Consider the following 18046-nt stretch of genomic DNA (forward strand, 5'->3'; position numbering starts at 1 on the left):
TTGGCAGACCTACTACAGAGAGCACATTCTTGTATGGTGGAGAAATAATGTACTTACTCTATAAAATAGACTTCTCCATTCTCTGTGTAGGCCATCTCCCAGTTTTCAGGCAGGGGTCCAAGGCGGTCCTCGTCAATAGGAGGTAGGTATTGAGGCAACCTCTGAGAAGCTTCCGTGGTGTGAAAACTAGGAAGGGTCCGAACCAGTGGTGCGGGAATCTCTTGGGTAGTGTTACTTGTGTTTTCGTCTTGTTCACTAGAGTCTGTGGACATGCAAAAATTAAGAGAAGGGACTGAAATGACAGGCAAAACACTAAAGGTGCCAAGACATAGGCAGATACAATGTATACGAAAATGATATTTAAACCTTTCCCTCCAATAATCAGCTTTCATCCTATTGTTTAATATATTACTAATTAAACTGGAGCTTGACCACTGCAACATTGTAGATTGTAGATCCAGAGCTACATCATTCAATGATGTGGCTGCACTGCAATGCAAGATTTTACCAGCAGGAGTCACTGCTTATAAGATATGTCATTGCAGAAATATGTCCTGAATAAACCTGAGCCCTATGTGAAAGAGTGGGTCAATAAGGTCAACCACAGACATGAGATGATAGTTACCCACTAAAACCAATAGGAAATTGATTGGGAAACTACTGTAAACCTCTGCTGGCTCACTTGGATGACTGGGAGTCTGCTCAGTGAGTGCATGTTAAGTCCAACAGGATTTCCATCATTCCTGAAAACCAAAACTTCTGCTCACACTGACTCTACACATCTACCAGTTCTGTAACCTGCAAACCTTAACATTCTGAGGGGCCATAGGATGTTCTATCTTCTCCTATTTCCAACTAATTGACATACAAATATCCTGGGAGAAGACTATCAAGACAACAGGCAAACATATTGAAAAAAAATAAAAAATTAAAAGATAAATCCACAGATAAATCTATAACCGTGTTTCTCAACCTTTTTTAAGTCAAGGCACCCTTTAAAAATTATGCACAATCTCGAGGCACCCTTCAAAAATGATGGACAGTCTCAACGCACCCCATTTTAAAATGTAAAAACAATTCTAATAGTTTTAAGTAATGCAGCAACATACACACTAGTAGGAAGCCCAACGTTAGAAGTGATTTATTCTTCCAAAGCAAATACACTTTTGCAAACTGGAACTGACTAGTATTCCAATGTTTCTCTTCTCCCTCAACTTTTCTCCATCACTCAGCTAATGTTACCCCAAAGCTGATGGAGAGGGACAGGGGAGGGTCAAACAAGGATGCTTTGTAGGCTACAAACATCCTCCATATCAACTGACAATGCAATTGGTCATTAGGATGCCGGCAGCTAGTAGGCTGTAATGGAGGACCATACCTGTGGCTTTATGTAACTAAAAGGAAGGCTTCATCCAAATGCCAGCTTGTGTTCAATTTATGGGCAATTTTTAGGCATTTTGTCAAGGCACCCCTGTAGAAACCTCAAGGCACCCTGGTTGGAAAAGGCTGATCTATAACATAACATTCATAAAAAACAGCAAGTAGAGCGGGATCCACTGTTGGAATGGTGAAAGCAGGTGCGTGAGCCTGGAAACTCAGATCTCACAATAGAGGCCCCAAGAGATATAAGGGGACCCATCTTAACTTTCCAGTCCCTTGCAGTTCGTAGACACATGTATTACGTTAAGGCAGCCCCTCCATTGTGAATAGGCCGCCAATGAAGAGCAACAAATGAAAAACTGGACCCAAGCCTTTTTTTTTTAACCGTGGCGCACCACAGCAAATAGCAACTGCGCACCGGTGCGCTGCGTTGCTGCCTACTGTAATTGTGCCATTCTAAATCAATGGCTCTGCAATACATCATACAAAGTGCTGTGCCTTAAAACTTAACTCCACACCTAATGTATCTTTATATAATTTGTTTGGGCCAAAATGTGCTTGCTGGGGCTGCCGGTCCATTTGTATATTGTTCTGTATTACTTTGCATAATTTGAGTACCTTTTCTCTATAATAAATAAATGGTATATGCAGGTTTAAGCCATGGAGTTTCTGTGATTCATATATTTTAACAGTATGAATACATCCCTGCTGGAGCAGCCTGTGGTTTCCATAATTTGGTCTGATATGAGGGTGCAATCGGCTGATCTCTAGCGCCATTCAGACTAGGGATTGACCAATTATCGGCAAAGCCGATATATTGAGGGCCGATATGCACTTTCCCCGATATATCGGAATCAGCCACCAAGGTGACCGATATTGCCGATATTTCGGGAAAGTGCTTGTACCGGAGTGATGCCTGCAGCTAGAGACATCACCCCAGTACCGGCGTCCATAGCCGACGATCGGCTGTCTTGTAATGACAACCAATGCGGCTGTGAAGCCGCTCGGCTGTCATTACAAGGAGTGGGAGGGGACGCCCCCCTCGCCGCCTTCCAAGGCTTGCCCGCGTCTCCCGTCCCACCGGGAAACCCAGGCAACCTGCCAGGAAGGCTGCCGAAGAGAAGACCTGGTCAAAGCCGCATTCGGCTCTGATCTGGTCTCCATTTAAAAACCCGGAAGTGATGTAATGACGATATTGATCAATCACTAATTCAGACCTCCTCTAATCTGGGGTCTTGTTTTCTGGGAAGAGGCTGGTGCTTTCTATGTGATGGTGGAATTCACAAGTGGTCACAGATGAACCATGAACAATCAGTGGTGGACCTTTATGTGTTTAGTTATTACTTATTTGCAGGGTTTGCACATTTGCAGTGTTTGCACATTTTGAATGGACATACAATGCAGATTGTGATTTAAATGCACAGCGCAACATATTTTGGAAATGAATGTGTTTTCTGAGTGGTACTGTGCACATTTTTTTAAATTTACAATTTATGCTTCTTTCTGTATAATATTTGGACCAAGAGCAGTTTTGTTATTTCATAGCTGTATGCTATAAGCGTCTGAGACTACATACAGTTAATATGGTAAATAATACAGCAATCAAACCTGTTAGTGCAGTAAATAGTTTGTTTGGGCTCACTTGGCCCAAATTAACTATTTAAAAGGGGACATTAAACATGGAGTTAAGCTTTAACACATGTTGATGTACATGTGGTAGAATGAAAGTTTTAGGGCTCATTCAGGCAGATTTTGCTGGCAGCAAGATCTTGCATAAAATCTTTTTTGTACTCTGTATGCATATAATGCTTGTGCAGCATTTACATGTGTACAGCATAACCAAACTCCACTGCCACTGCTTAGGGCAAACATGTCAACAATGTGTAATCCGTGGTTCTTGCATTGCTATTTGCACACTATTGATTTTTATATGTTGGCCCTGATTGAGTCTTTCAAGCAGTGGCACATGCACTGAATGACCAGCTTTTTGGTCACCAATGACTGTTGGGGGATTACAGTGCATGTGTCACCACTGCATTAATGGCTGCTGCCTACATCCTAGCAACTACAAAAGTTAAGCAGCAGAAGCTGCCTGCTTCCTAACAACCAAGGACACTAGGTGGGAGGAGCCATCAACAGAGTACATGTAACTCTAGCACAAATGTTTAAATGTGCGCAGTGCATTACAGAGCCCAAAATACGGCCTCAGACACAACTTTGCTTCAGAACTGCTTGAATGACCATATACACTTCAATAAAGCTGTGTACAAAACGATACGGTGTACACATCAGTACTCAGCATTTTTCATGCCCATGTAAATGAGCCCTTTGTTTTGATTTACACTTGCAGGGCTGCGTCCTGTGAGTTGGGCAGCCTATTCAATCAATGGGCTTCCCTACCCAATAAAAAACGGGTAAAGAAGTGCGCAAAAATTGCACCGCATCAAACTGGTGGTTTGGCACACACAAAAACGTTCTGTAGGTGCCAATGCGTGGGAGTACCATTAAGAATTAATGGCACCCTTGTGTGTGGGTCAGGAATGTGCAAGCTTTTCCTTGAATTCCCCAGCCACAGAGATTTTAACCTAGGCTTACTGTGTATTACTGCAATACAATGGTGTTAAGCCAGCCCTAGGAACTGTCAGGTGGTTTAGTCTTCCAGTATCTAAAAATATAAATATCGGCCTTGGCTGGATTTTCCCTTTAAAGGATAAATTTACCTTTTGTAACCTATTACAATCGGGGTTATATTCAGGGTGTAACACGTTTTTGTAGCTATGGCCCTCTACCTGTTGTGACAGGGAGTGGGGGATCTACTTCCCCCAGCTTGCGGTCACAATTTAAAAAAAACGCAGCCTTGTGGGGCTCTGCCCGCATCACTCATTGACAGTATTCTGTGAATGTAAAAACTACAAGTATCCACAGCCTTTGTGGCTTGTAGTTCTCAATGAACTACCAGGGTGCCGTTTCTGGTAGTTAATGGATTCTTCCTGTCAGTGTGAAACTGCCTACCCGTACATCGTAGCTTACACTGACAGTCTGTAGGAGTCCTGCATGGCACCCGCGATCTGCTGATTGCGGGTGCAATGCTTTCTAGGCTCCTGCAAAAAAAAAAAAAAACAGTAGATTCACATTTTTGTTATGTGCATTTATTTATTTTTTTTTCTTAAAAGTGAACTTATCCTTTAAGCATATTTTACATCACTGAATTATATGCAGTAAAATCATTAAAAGAAAATAATAATGTACCTGTAAAACTATTGTTCATTTCAGGAGCCTCATCGTCATAGTCATCGTTCTCTGTATGCACTATGCCAGCATTTTGCATATCATTGTAAGATTTTGTCCGTTTGGGGGTCGACTGCTTAGAGCCGGAGAGTGGATTTTGCAATGCATCACCGGAAGTCACTTTCCCATTGATGGGCTGGATTGGAGGCTTCGGTGTCCCATAATAATTACCTAAACAAGAAATAAAAACAAGATAGGCAAAAAATGAAGTGTTTCTTTCTCACCCAACCCCACCATTGGTTAATCATTTCTTCCCGCCACTTTCACAGTACAGAGGAAAAATCTATTAGGTTTCTAAACATGCACCAAGCAGAAAATAAAATAGAGTTTCTTTGTTTCCTCTGGGCTCCTGAAGAATGTGCGTATTGGGAGAATTGAGGAGAGCATTGTTGAAGTTCATTCATTACACAGATTTAAGACAAAAGGCAGCTCGGCTGAATAGCAAAACTTCATCTCACTGCATTTGAATTTCAATTAGCCGGGTTTCGTCCAAGGGTGCTTTTGTACAATGCGATGTCAGGTTTTGAGTGTACCCAGCAGAAAATATAAAATTCATTACCCCGCTCACCCTGAGAACCAAAAGAAAGGAAGGAATGACCCACATAATCCAGCTGGACTCATTTTAGTTTGCACCATTTTTTTTTTTTTACTTCTACAAACTTGTACACCCAGGATTAATTACTGAAATAAAAAAGGAGGCAGCTGTTGGGTTTACGAATTCTTTTAAAAATCTATTGAACCACTTGAAGTTTTTGTGTGCACTTCTATTAAAAGAGTCTCATCACAAAATACAAAGTAATCTACAGGACCTGGAGTAAGTTGAATTTTTACAGTCCAGTAAACATCAGAAATAAAGCAGATCTAAACTCCAATGTTAATAGTTTAAAGTGGAACTGCACTGCATCTGAGCGCCATAAACCAAAAATGCGGTTTTATTCATTATTATTCAAAGCAAACTCCCCCATCCATGTCTCAATGCTTTATTTTGCTGAGAAATTATTTTAAAAAACACCCCCTGGCATTTCTAGCAGTGGCCATCTTGAGTAAGGGCAGATGAGATGATTCATGTAGCATTTACTTCCTGAAATCCATCTGCCCCTGCTTAGGCATTGGCTGAGCTGAGAACCCTCCTCCCCTCCTGAAGAATCCTGGGTTGTATGATATAATTTGCCTAGGCATGGAAACCAGGTAAAGCAACTGATGAAATGTAAAAAAAAAAAAAAGTAAAAAACATGTAAATATGATTTACTTCCCTATCTATTTGCTAGTGATAGCAGCATAAGGATTAAAAATAATCCATGTTGATTGAGATTGCTAAACCAATCTATTAACCTTCTATGATGAAGTGAGCTGCCACCTAGATAAAGGTAAGCCTGTGGATGTGGTGTATCCCTACTCTGCAAAGGCCTTTGACACCGTTCCCCACAAACGCTTACTGTACAAACTAAGGAATGTAGGTATGGACCATAGGGTGAGTACCTGGATAGAGAACTGGCTCCAGGGGAGAGTGCAAAGGGTGGTGATTAATGGGGAGTACTCGGATTGGGCGGGTGTGGAAAGTGGGGTCCCCCAGGGTTCTGTCCTGGGACCAATCCTGTTTAATTTATTCATAAATGATCTAGAGGAGGGGATATCTAGTACAATCTCATTATTTGCGGATGATACTAAACTAAGTATGCCAATATCTTCTATGCAGGATGTGGAAACCTTACAAGCGGACCTGAACAAAATAATGGGGTGGGCAACTACATGGCAGATGAGGTTTAATGTTGAAAAATGTAAAGTAATGCACTTGAGTGCCAGAAACCAGAAAGCAAGCTACTCCCTAGGGGGGGAACCTCTGGGTGAGTCTAGGATGGAAAAGGACCTGGAGGTACTGGTAGACAACAGGCTTGGCAGTGGCATGCAATGCCAAGCCGCTGCAAGCATAGCCAACAGAATACTGGGATGTCTAAAAAAAGGGTATTCACTCCAGAAATAAAGAGATTATTCTTCCACTCTACAAGACTCTGGTCCGGCCACATCTGGAGTATGCTGTCCAGTTCTGGGCACCGGTCCTCAGGAAGGATGTGCTGGAACTGGAGAAAGTCCAGAGAAGGGCAACAAAAATAATTAGGGGAATGGAGGACATCGGCTATGAGGAAAGACTACAAGCACTGAACTTATTCTCTCTGGAGAAGAGACGATTGAGGGGGGATACGATATCAATGTACAAATACTGTACTGGCGACCCTATCATAAGGAACAAACTATTCAGAGAAAGGGAATACAATAAGACACGTGGCCACTAACTAAAACTAGAGGAAAGGTGGTTTAACCTTAAAATACGTAGGGGGTTCTTCACTGTAAGAGCAGTAAGGATGTGGAATTCTCTTCCACAAGCAGTCGTATCAGCAGGGAGCATCGATAGTTTCAAAAAACTATTAGATGGGCACCTTAAAGACCACAAAATACAGGGGTATACAATGTACGGTTAACAGCAAACACACACACACATCATAGGTTGAACTGGATGGACGGATGTCTTTTTTCGACCTCACTATGTAACTATGCAACTATGATAGTGAAGTTTCGCTTTAACTGAGAATTATAAATAGTGATAAAACGCTTAAAGGGTTAGTTCACCTTTACAATAAAATTGTCCATGCATTCCAGTGTCCCCAGTGCATGAAAAAACACTGCTCGAATTTTAAATAGGAAGCTGCTTTTTGAAGTCATACCAGTAGTCCATGCACGGTCTCTCCCAAGCCCGTCCCGTCCAAAAAAAATTCTCGAAGAAGGCAAACCACACCAAGCTCCCCCTGTCCTGCCTAGATGGAAAGACGCAACATACAGTCGATGCAAAGCCCTCAGCTCAAAACCTGCCCATGTGCAGTACGCCTCTGTGCATGCCACAGCACTTGTTCCTGCAGGATAGAGAGATGCACACCTAATATTTGGCACCTTCTGCTATATAGGGAGGACGGGGAGAGTCACCTACCTAGGAGTTAATTGGACAGCCTTGGGAGAGGTCATGCACAGCCTACAGGCATGACACTGAAAACTTCTTCAAAACTTGAGCAGTGTTTTTTTTAAAGGTATTGGGGACCCTTTAAAGTTCAATTTTTTGCAGTCAAATTGGGGTAACACCTACTTAAATTTGTTCACATAACAGAACTTTAATTTATTTTTATTTTTTTAACGTGCCGTTTTCCTTTTTAATTGCTTAACAGTCTTAGCTCTCCTCTTCTATGTAATGCTAAAGAGAAACTTTAACCCCCACTACTTTGCCCGGGGGTTTATACTGCTGTAAACCCCCCTCTCACTTTTTAACTGGGTTATGCTCAAATAACATGCTCACAAACCCAGTGATTCCAGCGTTGTCCTGCTGTGATCCACCGCTGCACGACAGCCCCATGCCGCCATCTTCTTTCCTTAAAGCATCAGGAGCCGGCTGCCTATTACAGGTTCTTGCACCAGTTTGCCCCATTGATAACATTCTGCCCTCCTCTAAACACTGTCTGTAAGCTGATGCCACCTGGGATATTTGATTTGGATATCCCTGAAGGCTGTTAAAGTAGAGAAGACACAATATTTGTCTAGGCAAGAGTAGTGACAGTGAATGGGACAGGTAAAAAAAAAAAAAAAAAGCTAAAAAAAACAAAACAACAATAAAAAAGGAAGAAGAATCAGCTTGGTACGGTGCCATGCAGGGAATGCTTTTCAAATTGTTCCTTTTACACTTTTCTAGGTGCTGCCCAAGCCCTGCTCCATATAAGTCATGGGTTCCAAACACTACTCTGATGGTGGCCATCAATCTTTAAACAGCTGCATACAGTTTGGAATAAATGGTTATATATTATTACACTGTATCAGTACATGGGCTTTGGATGTGCAGTTGGCCAAGACACAAAGAATGATTTACATCAGTGGTCTCCAAACTGAAGCCCGGATGTGGCCCTTTGCTTGCCTTTATCAGGCCCTTGGGAATGGACACCATTCCTCCCACTGATACAAAGCATTATTCCTTCTACGCCAACTGCTGCACTATTCTTCCTAGTGACACCAATGATGGGACACCATTCCTTGCCCTGGTACAAACAATATGGCATTATTCCTCCCACTAATACCAAACATGGGGCACTATTCCTTCCCCTGATACCAACAATGAGGGAATATTCCTCCCACTAATACCAATGATGGGGCATTCTTTACTAACACTGACGCCGAGGCAGTTTCTACTCAAACTGGCCACAGTCCGCCCACCTCAAAGTCTGAAGGACAGTAAACTGGCCCTTTGTTCAGAAAGTTTGATTTACCCCTGAAACCCCTGATTTACATGGCTCCTCCCTCTATCATAATATGAGAAAAAAAATCCTTACTTTTTAGAATGTGATGGAAGTGAGACAAGCAAACGCCTACCTGCTTTTTACTTGATTTTCGAGAAAAAAAGAAACTCAAATGAAAACCAAAACCAAAATCTTAGTGACTTAGGACCTATAAGGGCCATATCTGAACATAAAATACTCAGTTATTTTGGGGCACCCAAGCCTCTTCTAATAGATTCTGGGATTGTGATTTACCATGTATTTTCAATGTATTCATGTATTTCATGTATTTGTAATTGTATCATTGCCTTTTCCATATACAGCCTTGTCCTAGTTCATGCAAGTACACGGCTGAATTATGAGAACGAATGTGAGAAATGTAAATGTTTCACGATTAAAGAGGTGAAACCTGAAAGAGAAACACATAATGAGCTAGTATGCTTCGCATACTAGCTCATTATGAAATACTTACCTTAGAACGAGCCCACGCCGTGCCACCCGCTTACCACTATGACGGGCGACATGCTCAGTCGCCCGTCTTCTGGGATAGAGGCATCCGGCCATCTGATTGGCCGGAGCCGCGGTGACGTCACTCCCGCGCACGCGCGCAGGAGCCGACGATCACGGCACGGGCTCTGAAGGAACGGCACCAGCGGCCGTTCCTTCAGAGCGCATGCGCCAGTGATGTCACTGGCTGCATGTAAGGTAAATATCTCCTAAACGGTGCATGTTTAGGAGATATTTACAGTACCTATAGGTAAGCCTTATCATAGGCTTACCTATAGGTAAAAGTTGCAGAGGAGGGTTTACTTCCTCTTTAAAGTGGTTCTAAAGCCATAACATTTTTTACCCTAATGCATTTTGGCATCGAATGTTGCCCTTCACCCTCCCTCACCCACACCTATACTTACCTGAGCCCTGGTCCCACTGGCTTTGCTGGGGCACCAGGAACCACTGGCATCAAGTGCTCTCAATCAAAGCCAGTGACGAGGGAGCGGGGCCGAGGCCCGCTGTCTGTGTCAATGGGCGCAGCAGCGGGGCTCAGGAGTGAGCCTGCACAAGTGCCCCCATAAGAAGCGACTTGCTGTGGGGGCACTGGACATAGAGGAGGAGCCAGCAGCTCCAGCGGGGGACCTGAAAAGAGGAGGTTCGGGGCTGCTCTGCTCAATTCCATTGCACAAAGCAGGTAAGATATTCTAGATCATTACTCCCATCTCTTGTTCTGGTGACAGCTCCAAAAATTAGAAATTCCCATCACTTTCTTTCTCAGTGACAACGACAGGAGCATTACAAAAAACCACTTTACCACAACTGAAAAAAAATGTTTTGCCTTTACATAAAGTGACATTTTCAGCAGGCACTAACCACAAAAAAAACTGTAAAAAAAATGAACCAGATACACTGATAGTCATTGACACACAAGTAAACCCATCTGCTCAACATCTTAACAGATGCAAAAGGAGAGAACATATTTTATGTCAAAGTGCAAAAAAATAGAGTTTTAGGAAAAAGATTGATCTTGCCATACATAATGTTAGAACGTCCTAAAAATATATATACAATATTATCCGTCATTGTGGAAATGTCATCCATATCCATACAGGCGTGTGCAAGGGGGGTGCCAGGTGTGCCTGGGCACACCCTAATCACTCTGTTCCACCCCTCCCCCCCCCCACAGTGCCGCTGGCTTCCTCCCTCTTCTCTCCCCTCGGCTGCTGCGGGGAATGTTTCAGTTTGGAGAGCGGACGAAAGGGCTTGTCAATATGTCATTTACTGGCCCCTTCCTTTTCTAAATGAACACAATCACTGTGTCCGTTTATAACTGAAGCATAGTAAACTGTGTGTACTATGCTTCAGTTTATGAACAGGAAGCTGCACAGCACAGAGCACTTCCCATTTATTCACTGTCCAGTGCAGCTGAGGCTGAAGAGAAAGGCATGTGCTTGAGCTTTGGGATGCACACCCTAATGTGATAGGCTGCACACACCTATGATATGTCTTACATCTATGCGCTAACTGCTCAGAAAAGTGCATTTAGAAGCTAGACCATGTTAGAAGAACAATGCTCTTCACCGCTTACTTTAAGTTCAGCCATGTTGTGATCGGCTGCAAAACACTGACACCAGAAAGCAGTGCGGGAAAAGACGTTTCCAGCACCGCGTTTAACCACTTGCCGACCACTCACTCGAGCTCTACTGCGGCAAAGTGGTTAGTTATCGTCCAGCGACGTAGACCTACGTCGCTGGACTCCTCCCCTTGTGGGCAGCGCTGCTCTTCCCCGATCGTCGGGGAATCGAGTCTGGAGATCCGCCCGCTTGTGTAAACAAAGCGGGCAGATCTCCTAAGTGACAGGCAGGGTCAGATTGCAGGGTTCAGCATAGCTGAACCTGCGATCTGTCCCTGTGTCACTCAGTCACCTCCCCCCACACACGTTAGTAAGCACCAGGCATACATTGACCCCTCCCTCTCCAATAAAATTAACCCCTTCCCTGCCAGTGGCATTTTTACAGTAACAGTGCATATATTTATAGCACTGATTACTGTAGTAATGTCACTGGTAACCCCCAAAAGTGTCAAAAATGTCAGTCAAGGGTCCGATCTGTCCGCCGCAATGTCGCAGTCCCGCAAAAAAAAAAAAAAACGCAGATCGCCGCCATTACACCAAAAATGACAGAAATCTTTCCCTTAGTTAGTAAACGCAATAACTTTTGCGCAAACTAATCAAAATACGCTTATTGTGATTTTTTTACCAAACATAGGTTAGCAGAAAACAAATTGGCCAAAAATTTAAAAAAATTTTGATTTTTACATATTTTTGGGGGGAAATTTCATATAAAAAAATGTGAAAAATATTGTTATTTTTTCAAAATTGATGCTCTTTTTTTGTTTATAGCGCAAAAAGTAAAAATGGCACAGGTGATCAAATGCCACCAAAAGAAAGCTCCGTTTGTGGGAAAAAAAAGGACGTAAATTTTGTTTGGGTACGGCGTCGCACGACCGCGCAATTGTCAGTTAAAGTTGCACAGTGCCAAATCAGAAAAAGTGGCCTGGACGTAAGACAGCAAACTCCTCCGAGGGTAAAGTGATTAAACTCACTGCCTTTGCGATCTGCATGCGTGTGCCAATGTAATATTAATGGCACCCCAAATGCAGATCACAAACACAGTGTGTCTGCCAGCACCAAATATCGCGGTGCCATACCTTTTGGTGCAGCATGTTTTTAAAAGTAACGCATGATCTACTCTTTCCACGTTCTGGTGCAAACACGGGGAAATCACATGGAACGAGGCACACATCCCTGTGTGATCTCAGTGTGAAATGACCTTAAATCAAAAAAACTTTTTTCTTTAGTTTGAATAGAATGAAGAGGTATTAGAATATCTGTCAGGTTTTTATTGCTGTCTATAGGGAGATTCAAAATTTTTAATTGTCCTGGTAGGAGTTATCACTGAGAATGAAAGGGAAAGTATTCAAATTTTAGATTGTCACTAGAAATAGGAATAACGTGAAAATCTTCCAATGGAGACAATAGTGTTGGTGGCCCCAATGACAACCAGGGATTCAATTTTATTGTAAGGATTTCCTCTCACTTCCTTCTAGCTATGGGACAGGAAGTAAAGGGAAATCTCCCCAATAGGACCCAAACAGCAAAACAATTGACATGGGTATAACCCTCTTTTACTCTATCCAAAATCAAAAAATAATTGCCTTCAAGACCCATATTGATTGTGAAGGTCTATGGAGGAGAGAGTAATCTGAATGGTGAGGCAGACCTGAAACATGAAAGGGCCATGGGGAATTCTGAAGATTGTAACTTCAGAATGGCCATTTCATCAGGGCTTTACAACAGACCTCTTAATTGGGACTTGGAAATAAATTAAATCATATGATTCCATCATCAGCTGCAACAACTAGCTGCCAAAATTTTGGCGCCCAAAAATGGTAATAGAGAAAAAAGGTGCCGATAATGGCACAGAAAGCGCAGGAAATTTTGCCACGATTTTACTGTGTTTACGGTGTTTTTTTTATAGGTCATGTGACTCAAAAAACATATCAAAAACCTGGCTAACACGGGTGCATTCTTGCTGCGATTTCAATGTATTTCAAGGGGGAGGTGTGTTTTTGGTGTATTTTTCTTAACTGACCAAAAATGCAGCAAGCAAGATTTTTAATTCCACAACGGAAGCGCAACGGACCAGTGTGAATACATGCATAGAATCTATCGGGATACATTTTTCTTGAGCTTTTCTTGCGCTAAAGGTGCCAATAATGGCGGGCAATAAATTCATATTACTTTAAAATTTATGATACAAATTAAAAAGTCAAAAATAATACAATTATACATAAAATACATATTTTTAAAAAACTGTAATTTTTCGTTTCCATTTCGGCCAAGAGCATCCTGAATTTTTCATTTGCAAATGTGTACTAACTAAATCGCTGTTTTTAACGCATATCGTTAGACAGGTTAATTCGGTTGTTAAGGAGACGGGTTGGTGAGTTGAGCTGGGAATTTTTCTGGTTTTGCTTTGCATCCTGAATTTTCAGTTTCGGATCAGTTTCCATTCAGTGCACCTCTAGTATTAAAAGAGAAGTATGGGAATCTGTTTCTTTTAAAATCATACTTACCTAGCTGGATGCAGTATTGGTCCGATGCTGCATATGTCCCCCGGTGCCTCTAACACTGAGAACCAAGCGATCTGACACTGCCGATCACTCGGTTCTCACAGTTACCTGAGCAGAGAGCTGCAGACTGTCAGTCAGCAGTTCTCTGCTTTGACCGGACCCCCTAGACCGGCTCTGTGACATCAGCAGACAGCAGACTTCAGCCCACTGTCTGCTGAAAATGAGTTACAGGAGTGCGGAAATTATCTACACCACTGTGATCCACAGGAGAAGTACAGCCAAACAAGCTTTGGCTCTACTTCTCCTTTAATGTCATCCCAATTGCTTGCAACTACAACCTGTCTGTCCTAAGCATCTGTCCTCCATTTACCATTAAAACCCTGACAAAGGGGGAATTCTGAAACCTTTGAAAACTGTTGGCCTTCATCCATCCTACAACATATACTTTTTGAACTCCGTAATATTGGTGTGATTTTTTTTTTTTCAATAGTTCTTTGCAAACTCCTACCTGCACCAGTCTGGGTGTACTTTATATAGGATGCTGTAATGCTTCACTCATAAAAACCCTTTTTGACCCACGTTTTATCAGGAAGGTCTGATTGAAGAAAAAATACACCACCACCAATAAAACTCACTAGTGCATGTTAGAAACTGCTGTACTTTCAATAACAACTCTATTCCATCAAACTACTTAAATCATAAAATGAAAAGAAACATTTGAGCATTTTTGGCTCCGTTCTAAAATGAGTGTAGCACCCTACAAGGTAGGTGTTAGGTAAAAGCATAATGGGCTTTGGCTGCCTAACAGCAGGGCCATGATTTTCAGCTGGACCGTCATGTCACCCAGGTGTGGCTACTGAGAGGGGAGTCTCCCCACTGGCTCCATGACAGGATCATTGGGCAGTGGAGGAAACCCAATCAGTGGTCCATTCAGTCCTGTATCTACCCCAGAAGGCAGATTCTGCCGCAGAGGATTCTGGGAGTGGGTATAAGTTTGAGGGAAACGCATGACGCAGCTTCTTTAGGCGGAAGCAGAGTCCCAGGAGAGAGGGTACGGCTGTCTCCCCCCCTGTCAGAAGGATCGGGTGTCTCAGGTGGCTGCCTGAGAATCCGGGAGAGAGAGCTGAGCTGAGCTGAGCTGCAGAGAGGATCTGGTGTGCCGAGGACCAGCGGAGGAAGAGGTGTTCAGTTCCAGGAAAGCCTTCCAAGGTCGTGAGTACTGTGAACTGCCCCTGGGGGTCTGCCTAGTGTAGAGGGGACAGGTCCCAGGGATCATGGAGCCTGCAAGTGTCAAGGGGGTTGCCTAGTGAAAAGACCCTGAAGTGTCAAGGGGGTTGCCTAGTGAAAAGACCCTGAAGTGTCAAGGGGGTTGCCTAGTGAAAGGACCCTGAAGTGTCAAGGAGTTTGCCTAGTGAAAGGACCCTGAAGTGTTACGGGGGTTGCCTAGTGAGAGGACCCTGGAAGTCTAGAGGGGGCGCCAGCGGTTGGGCCCTGAAGAGTCAAGAGTGCAGTGTTAGGAGTTGCAGCAGCACAAGCAGTTACAAGAAGCTATTTTAGTCAGTGAATGGCTGTAGAGAGTCATACACAGGTCTTTTGAGCTAGCCAGAGTGTCAAGAGTCAAGGATTATTACAGTCCTGGATCTTCTGAGTTAACCAAGGAGTTAAAGTTGAAGTTTCAGCACTTTCAGCAGAACAGTATTTCAAGCACCAGGAAGCATTGGTCGGCATTCAGCTAGCGTCAGGACAGCGCTAACAGGCATCTTTTCTACAAAGTGTCCCAGTTAAACCTAGTTGAGCCGGAGGAGTATTCCACTCATTCCCTTCTCCCATCCCCATTATAAACTAAACAAAACAAACCAAAGATGCCGGAATGGTCATTGTCTCAGCTCTCACACTTGGGTTTTCAACTTCAATGTGTTGGAAGTGTTCCCGGTAACAATGGCAGACCCACATCAGGCCCAATGCCTGGAAATATTGCTACATGAGAATAAATCACAACTATTTACAGGGCGGACACTAAAAAATAAAGTAAACCCGAGATAAACCTACGTAATAAACAAAGCTTATCCTCTTTTTAAAATACTCATTCAAAAGAATAAGTATATCCAGAGACATCAATATAAAATATAGAAAATGTATCTGCGCTTGGACAAAATTATTAAACACACTAATATGCAATATATTACATAATTAGTAGTAGCAGCCAGCAAACAATGATCATGAACCAGAATTACACTGTAAAATTCTAAATATGCCAAGCTAAAAAATTGTAATAAAACGTCCATAAACATTTCAGTTCATTAATGCCGAGGCTACTGGATCCATGTAGAGATGTAACAGAAGAACGCAAAACCAGCTTCCAATGTGATATAAAACAGGACTCGGCACCAAGATGATCAACTCATGCCACTTACCAGATATCAAAGACCCTCAAGTTATAGAGTGGTCACAAAACTTATGGTTATGCAGATCTCCCAAACACTCCAATGGCACCGATGCTGCCAGAGTTAAATCATCATTTAATAGCTGGCACAGTTCCAGAGAGGATAGACATATCCTCAGTAAAAAAAAAAAAGGGCTTCTATAGAGTATGTACAAATAAAATCAATCTTTTATTAAGATAATCAAGAAGCAACAGCGCTTTGTTTCAAACCAAAAAGAAGGCTGGGGTGCGTTGACGTCATACGCCGTAGGTCCCAACTGCGGCGTCCAGCATGCTGACGTCATTCCAACTAGGTCCTGCGGGCCAGGCGAAACCTACGTAGTATGTAGTCACGTTGGACGCCGAAGGCGGGACATATGATGCCAGCATGCAGAACGCCACGGCCAATGTAAATCATTGCACCAGCGATCAGCAGATCACTGGTGCCATGCAGGTCTCCTGCAGATCGGTCAGTGTATCTGTGTGTCCGCACATTCCATACGGGCAAGCAGATGTAGTAACAGGAAGAATCATTGAAAGCTACAAGCCAACAGCCACAAAGGATGTCGGGGGTTGTAGTTCATTCACACACAAAGATGTGTGAATGAATGGCGCGACTGTGTGGGCGGAAAAGTGACAGCTAGTACAGGGAACTTCTCCCCATACTGTCACGGGGAGGGGGGGTGGGGAATCAGGCAGCAGCTTCAGCAATGGGAACACACTGTATGTTCCTTCTTCCCAAAGGAAAACTTATCCTTTAAGGAGGAATAATCTGGCTACTATGTGGGGTTTTTTTTCCCTTTTTGTTACATAGTAAAAAAAAACCTTACACAATAGACGTAAGGCTAGTTCACTTGTACAGGCCATATGTTTAATACATGGTTCACACATTACCATTGAACTATATATGTGAAAACTGCATCTAAGATCCAGAAAACACTGCAAGGGTTGCACAGGTGCATTTCCTACCTCCAGCAACAAAAAAATGACAGTGAAAATCAATATAATCCTCAATGTCATTCAAAAAGGCATTTTCAAATGATTTAAACACTTTGTTTCTTAGAACCAGGAAACATTTGTGGTTGAATGCAGACTAAAAGCAGCAAAATTGCAAATTATGTAGCCAGCTTTGCATAAACTCCCATCCACTATGCAACTGGGGCAGATGTAGCGGGTAAAATAAGTATTGAGCACCTCACCTTTTTTCTAGGTAAATATATTTCCAAAGGTGCTATAAACATTACATTTTCACCACGTTGGTAACAACCCATGCAATCCATATCCATACATACAAGGTGGGGAGGGGGGAAATCAGCAGCAGCCGCAGCATTGGGAACATGTTGCATGTTCCATCTGGAAAAAAGGTGGAACACGTTTCCAAAGGTGAACTTATCCTTAAGGCCCCTTTCACACAGGGGAGTCCGTCGGCAGACTTCGTTTACCTCAGCGAGGGATCAATCCGCCGATCCCCCGCTTAGCAGGCGGATGGCAGCTCTGTCTCCGCACTGTGTGCGGAGACAGAGCTGTCAGGTCCCCGCTGTTCTCTATGGGGGAATCGGATGAGAACGGACCGTCTGTCTGTTCTCATCCGATCCGCTGGACGGATGGAAAATAGGGTTTCCATCCGTCCAGATTTGACGGATCGGATGTCAGCGAACATGTCTCCGCTCACATCCGATGCCCCACAGAGATGCATGGGGCATCCGTTCAGATCGGCCAAAAAAACGGACAGGCGGATCTGATCGGTCCGCCTGTGTGAAAGGGGCCTTAAGGAACTATGTGAAATTTAATTTCCCTTTTTGTTACATAGCACAAAAACAATATGCATGAGGCCTAGTTCACTTGTACAGGCCATATGTTTAACCAGTTGCCGACCGCCGCAAGTACATATACTGCGCGGTCAGCCCCGGCCAGGCAAAGTGACGTATGGGTACCTCACTAGCCTGTCACTTGCTTGTGAGCCAATAGCGGGCGAGCGCGCGCCCACCCCGGCTCGTTCCCTGGGAAGTCCGTGCGTGTGATT

At 43.3% G+C, this 18046-nt stretch overlaps 1 protein-coding gene across 8 annotated transcripts in view; it reads right to left on the minus strand.

Annotated features, from left to right (window-relative positions):
- Window positions 1-18046, minus strand: part of MAGI1 (membrane associated guanylate kinase, WW and PDZ domain containing 1) — a gene marked incomplete at its 5' end in the record, with an annotated part of 797934 nt that overhangs the window by 178477 nt on the left and 601411 nt on the right. For all 8 annotated transcript variants that reach the window (XM_082266002.1, XM_082265998.1, XM_082266000.1 and 5 more), the window contains 2 exons: window positions 58-262; window positions 4630-4839. In XM_082266002.1, coding sequence (XP_082122128.1) covers window positions 58-262; window positions 4630-4839 — 415 coding nt within the window. The remainder of the gene's footprint in view (window positions 1-57; window positions 263-4629; window positions 4840-18046) is intronic.

The sequence above is a fragment of the Pelophylax lessonae genome (assembly GCF_965119305.1).
Source record: "Pelophylax lessonae genome assembly, chromosome: 8".
Taxonomy (NCBI): Eukaryota; Metazoa; Chordata; class Amphibia; order Anura; family Ranidae; genus Pelophylax; species Pelophylax lessonae.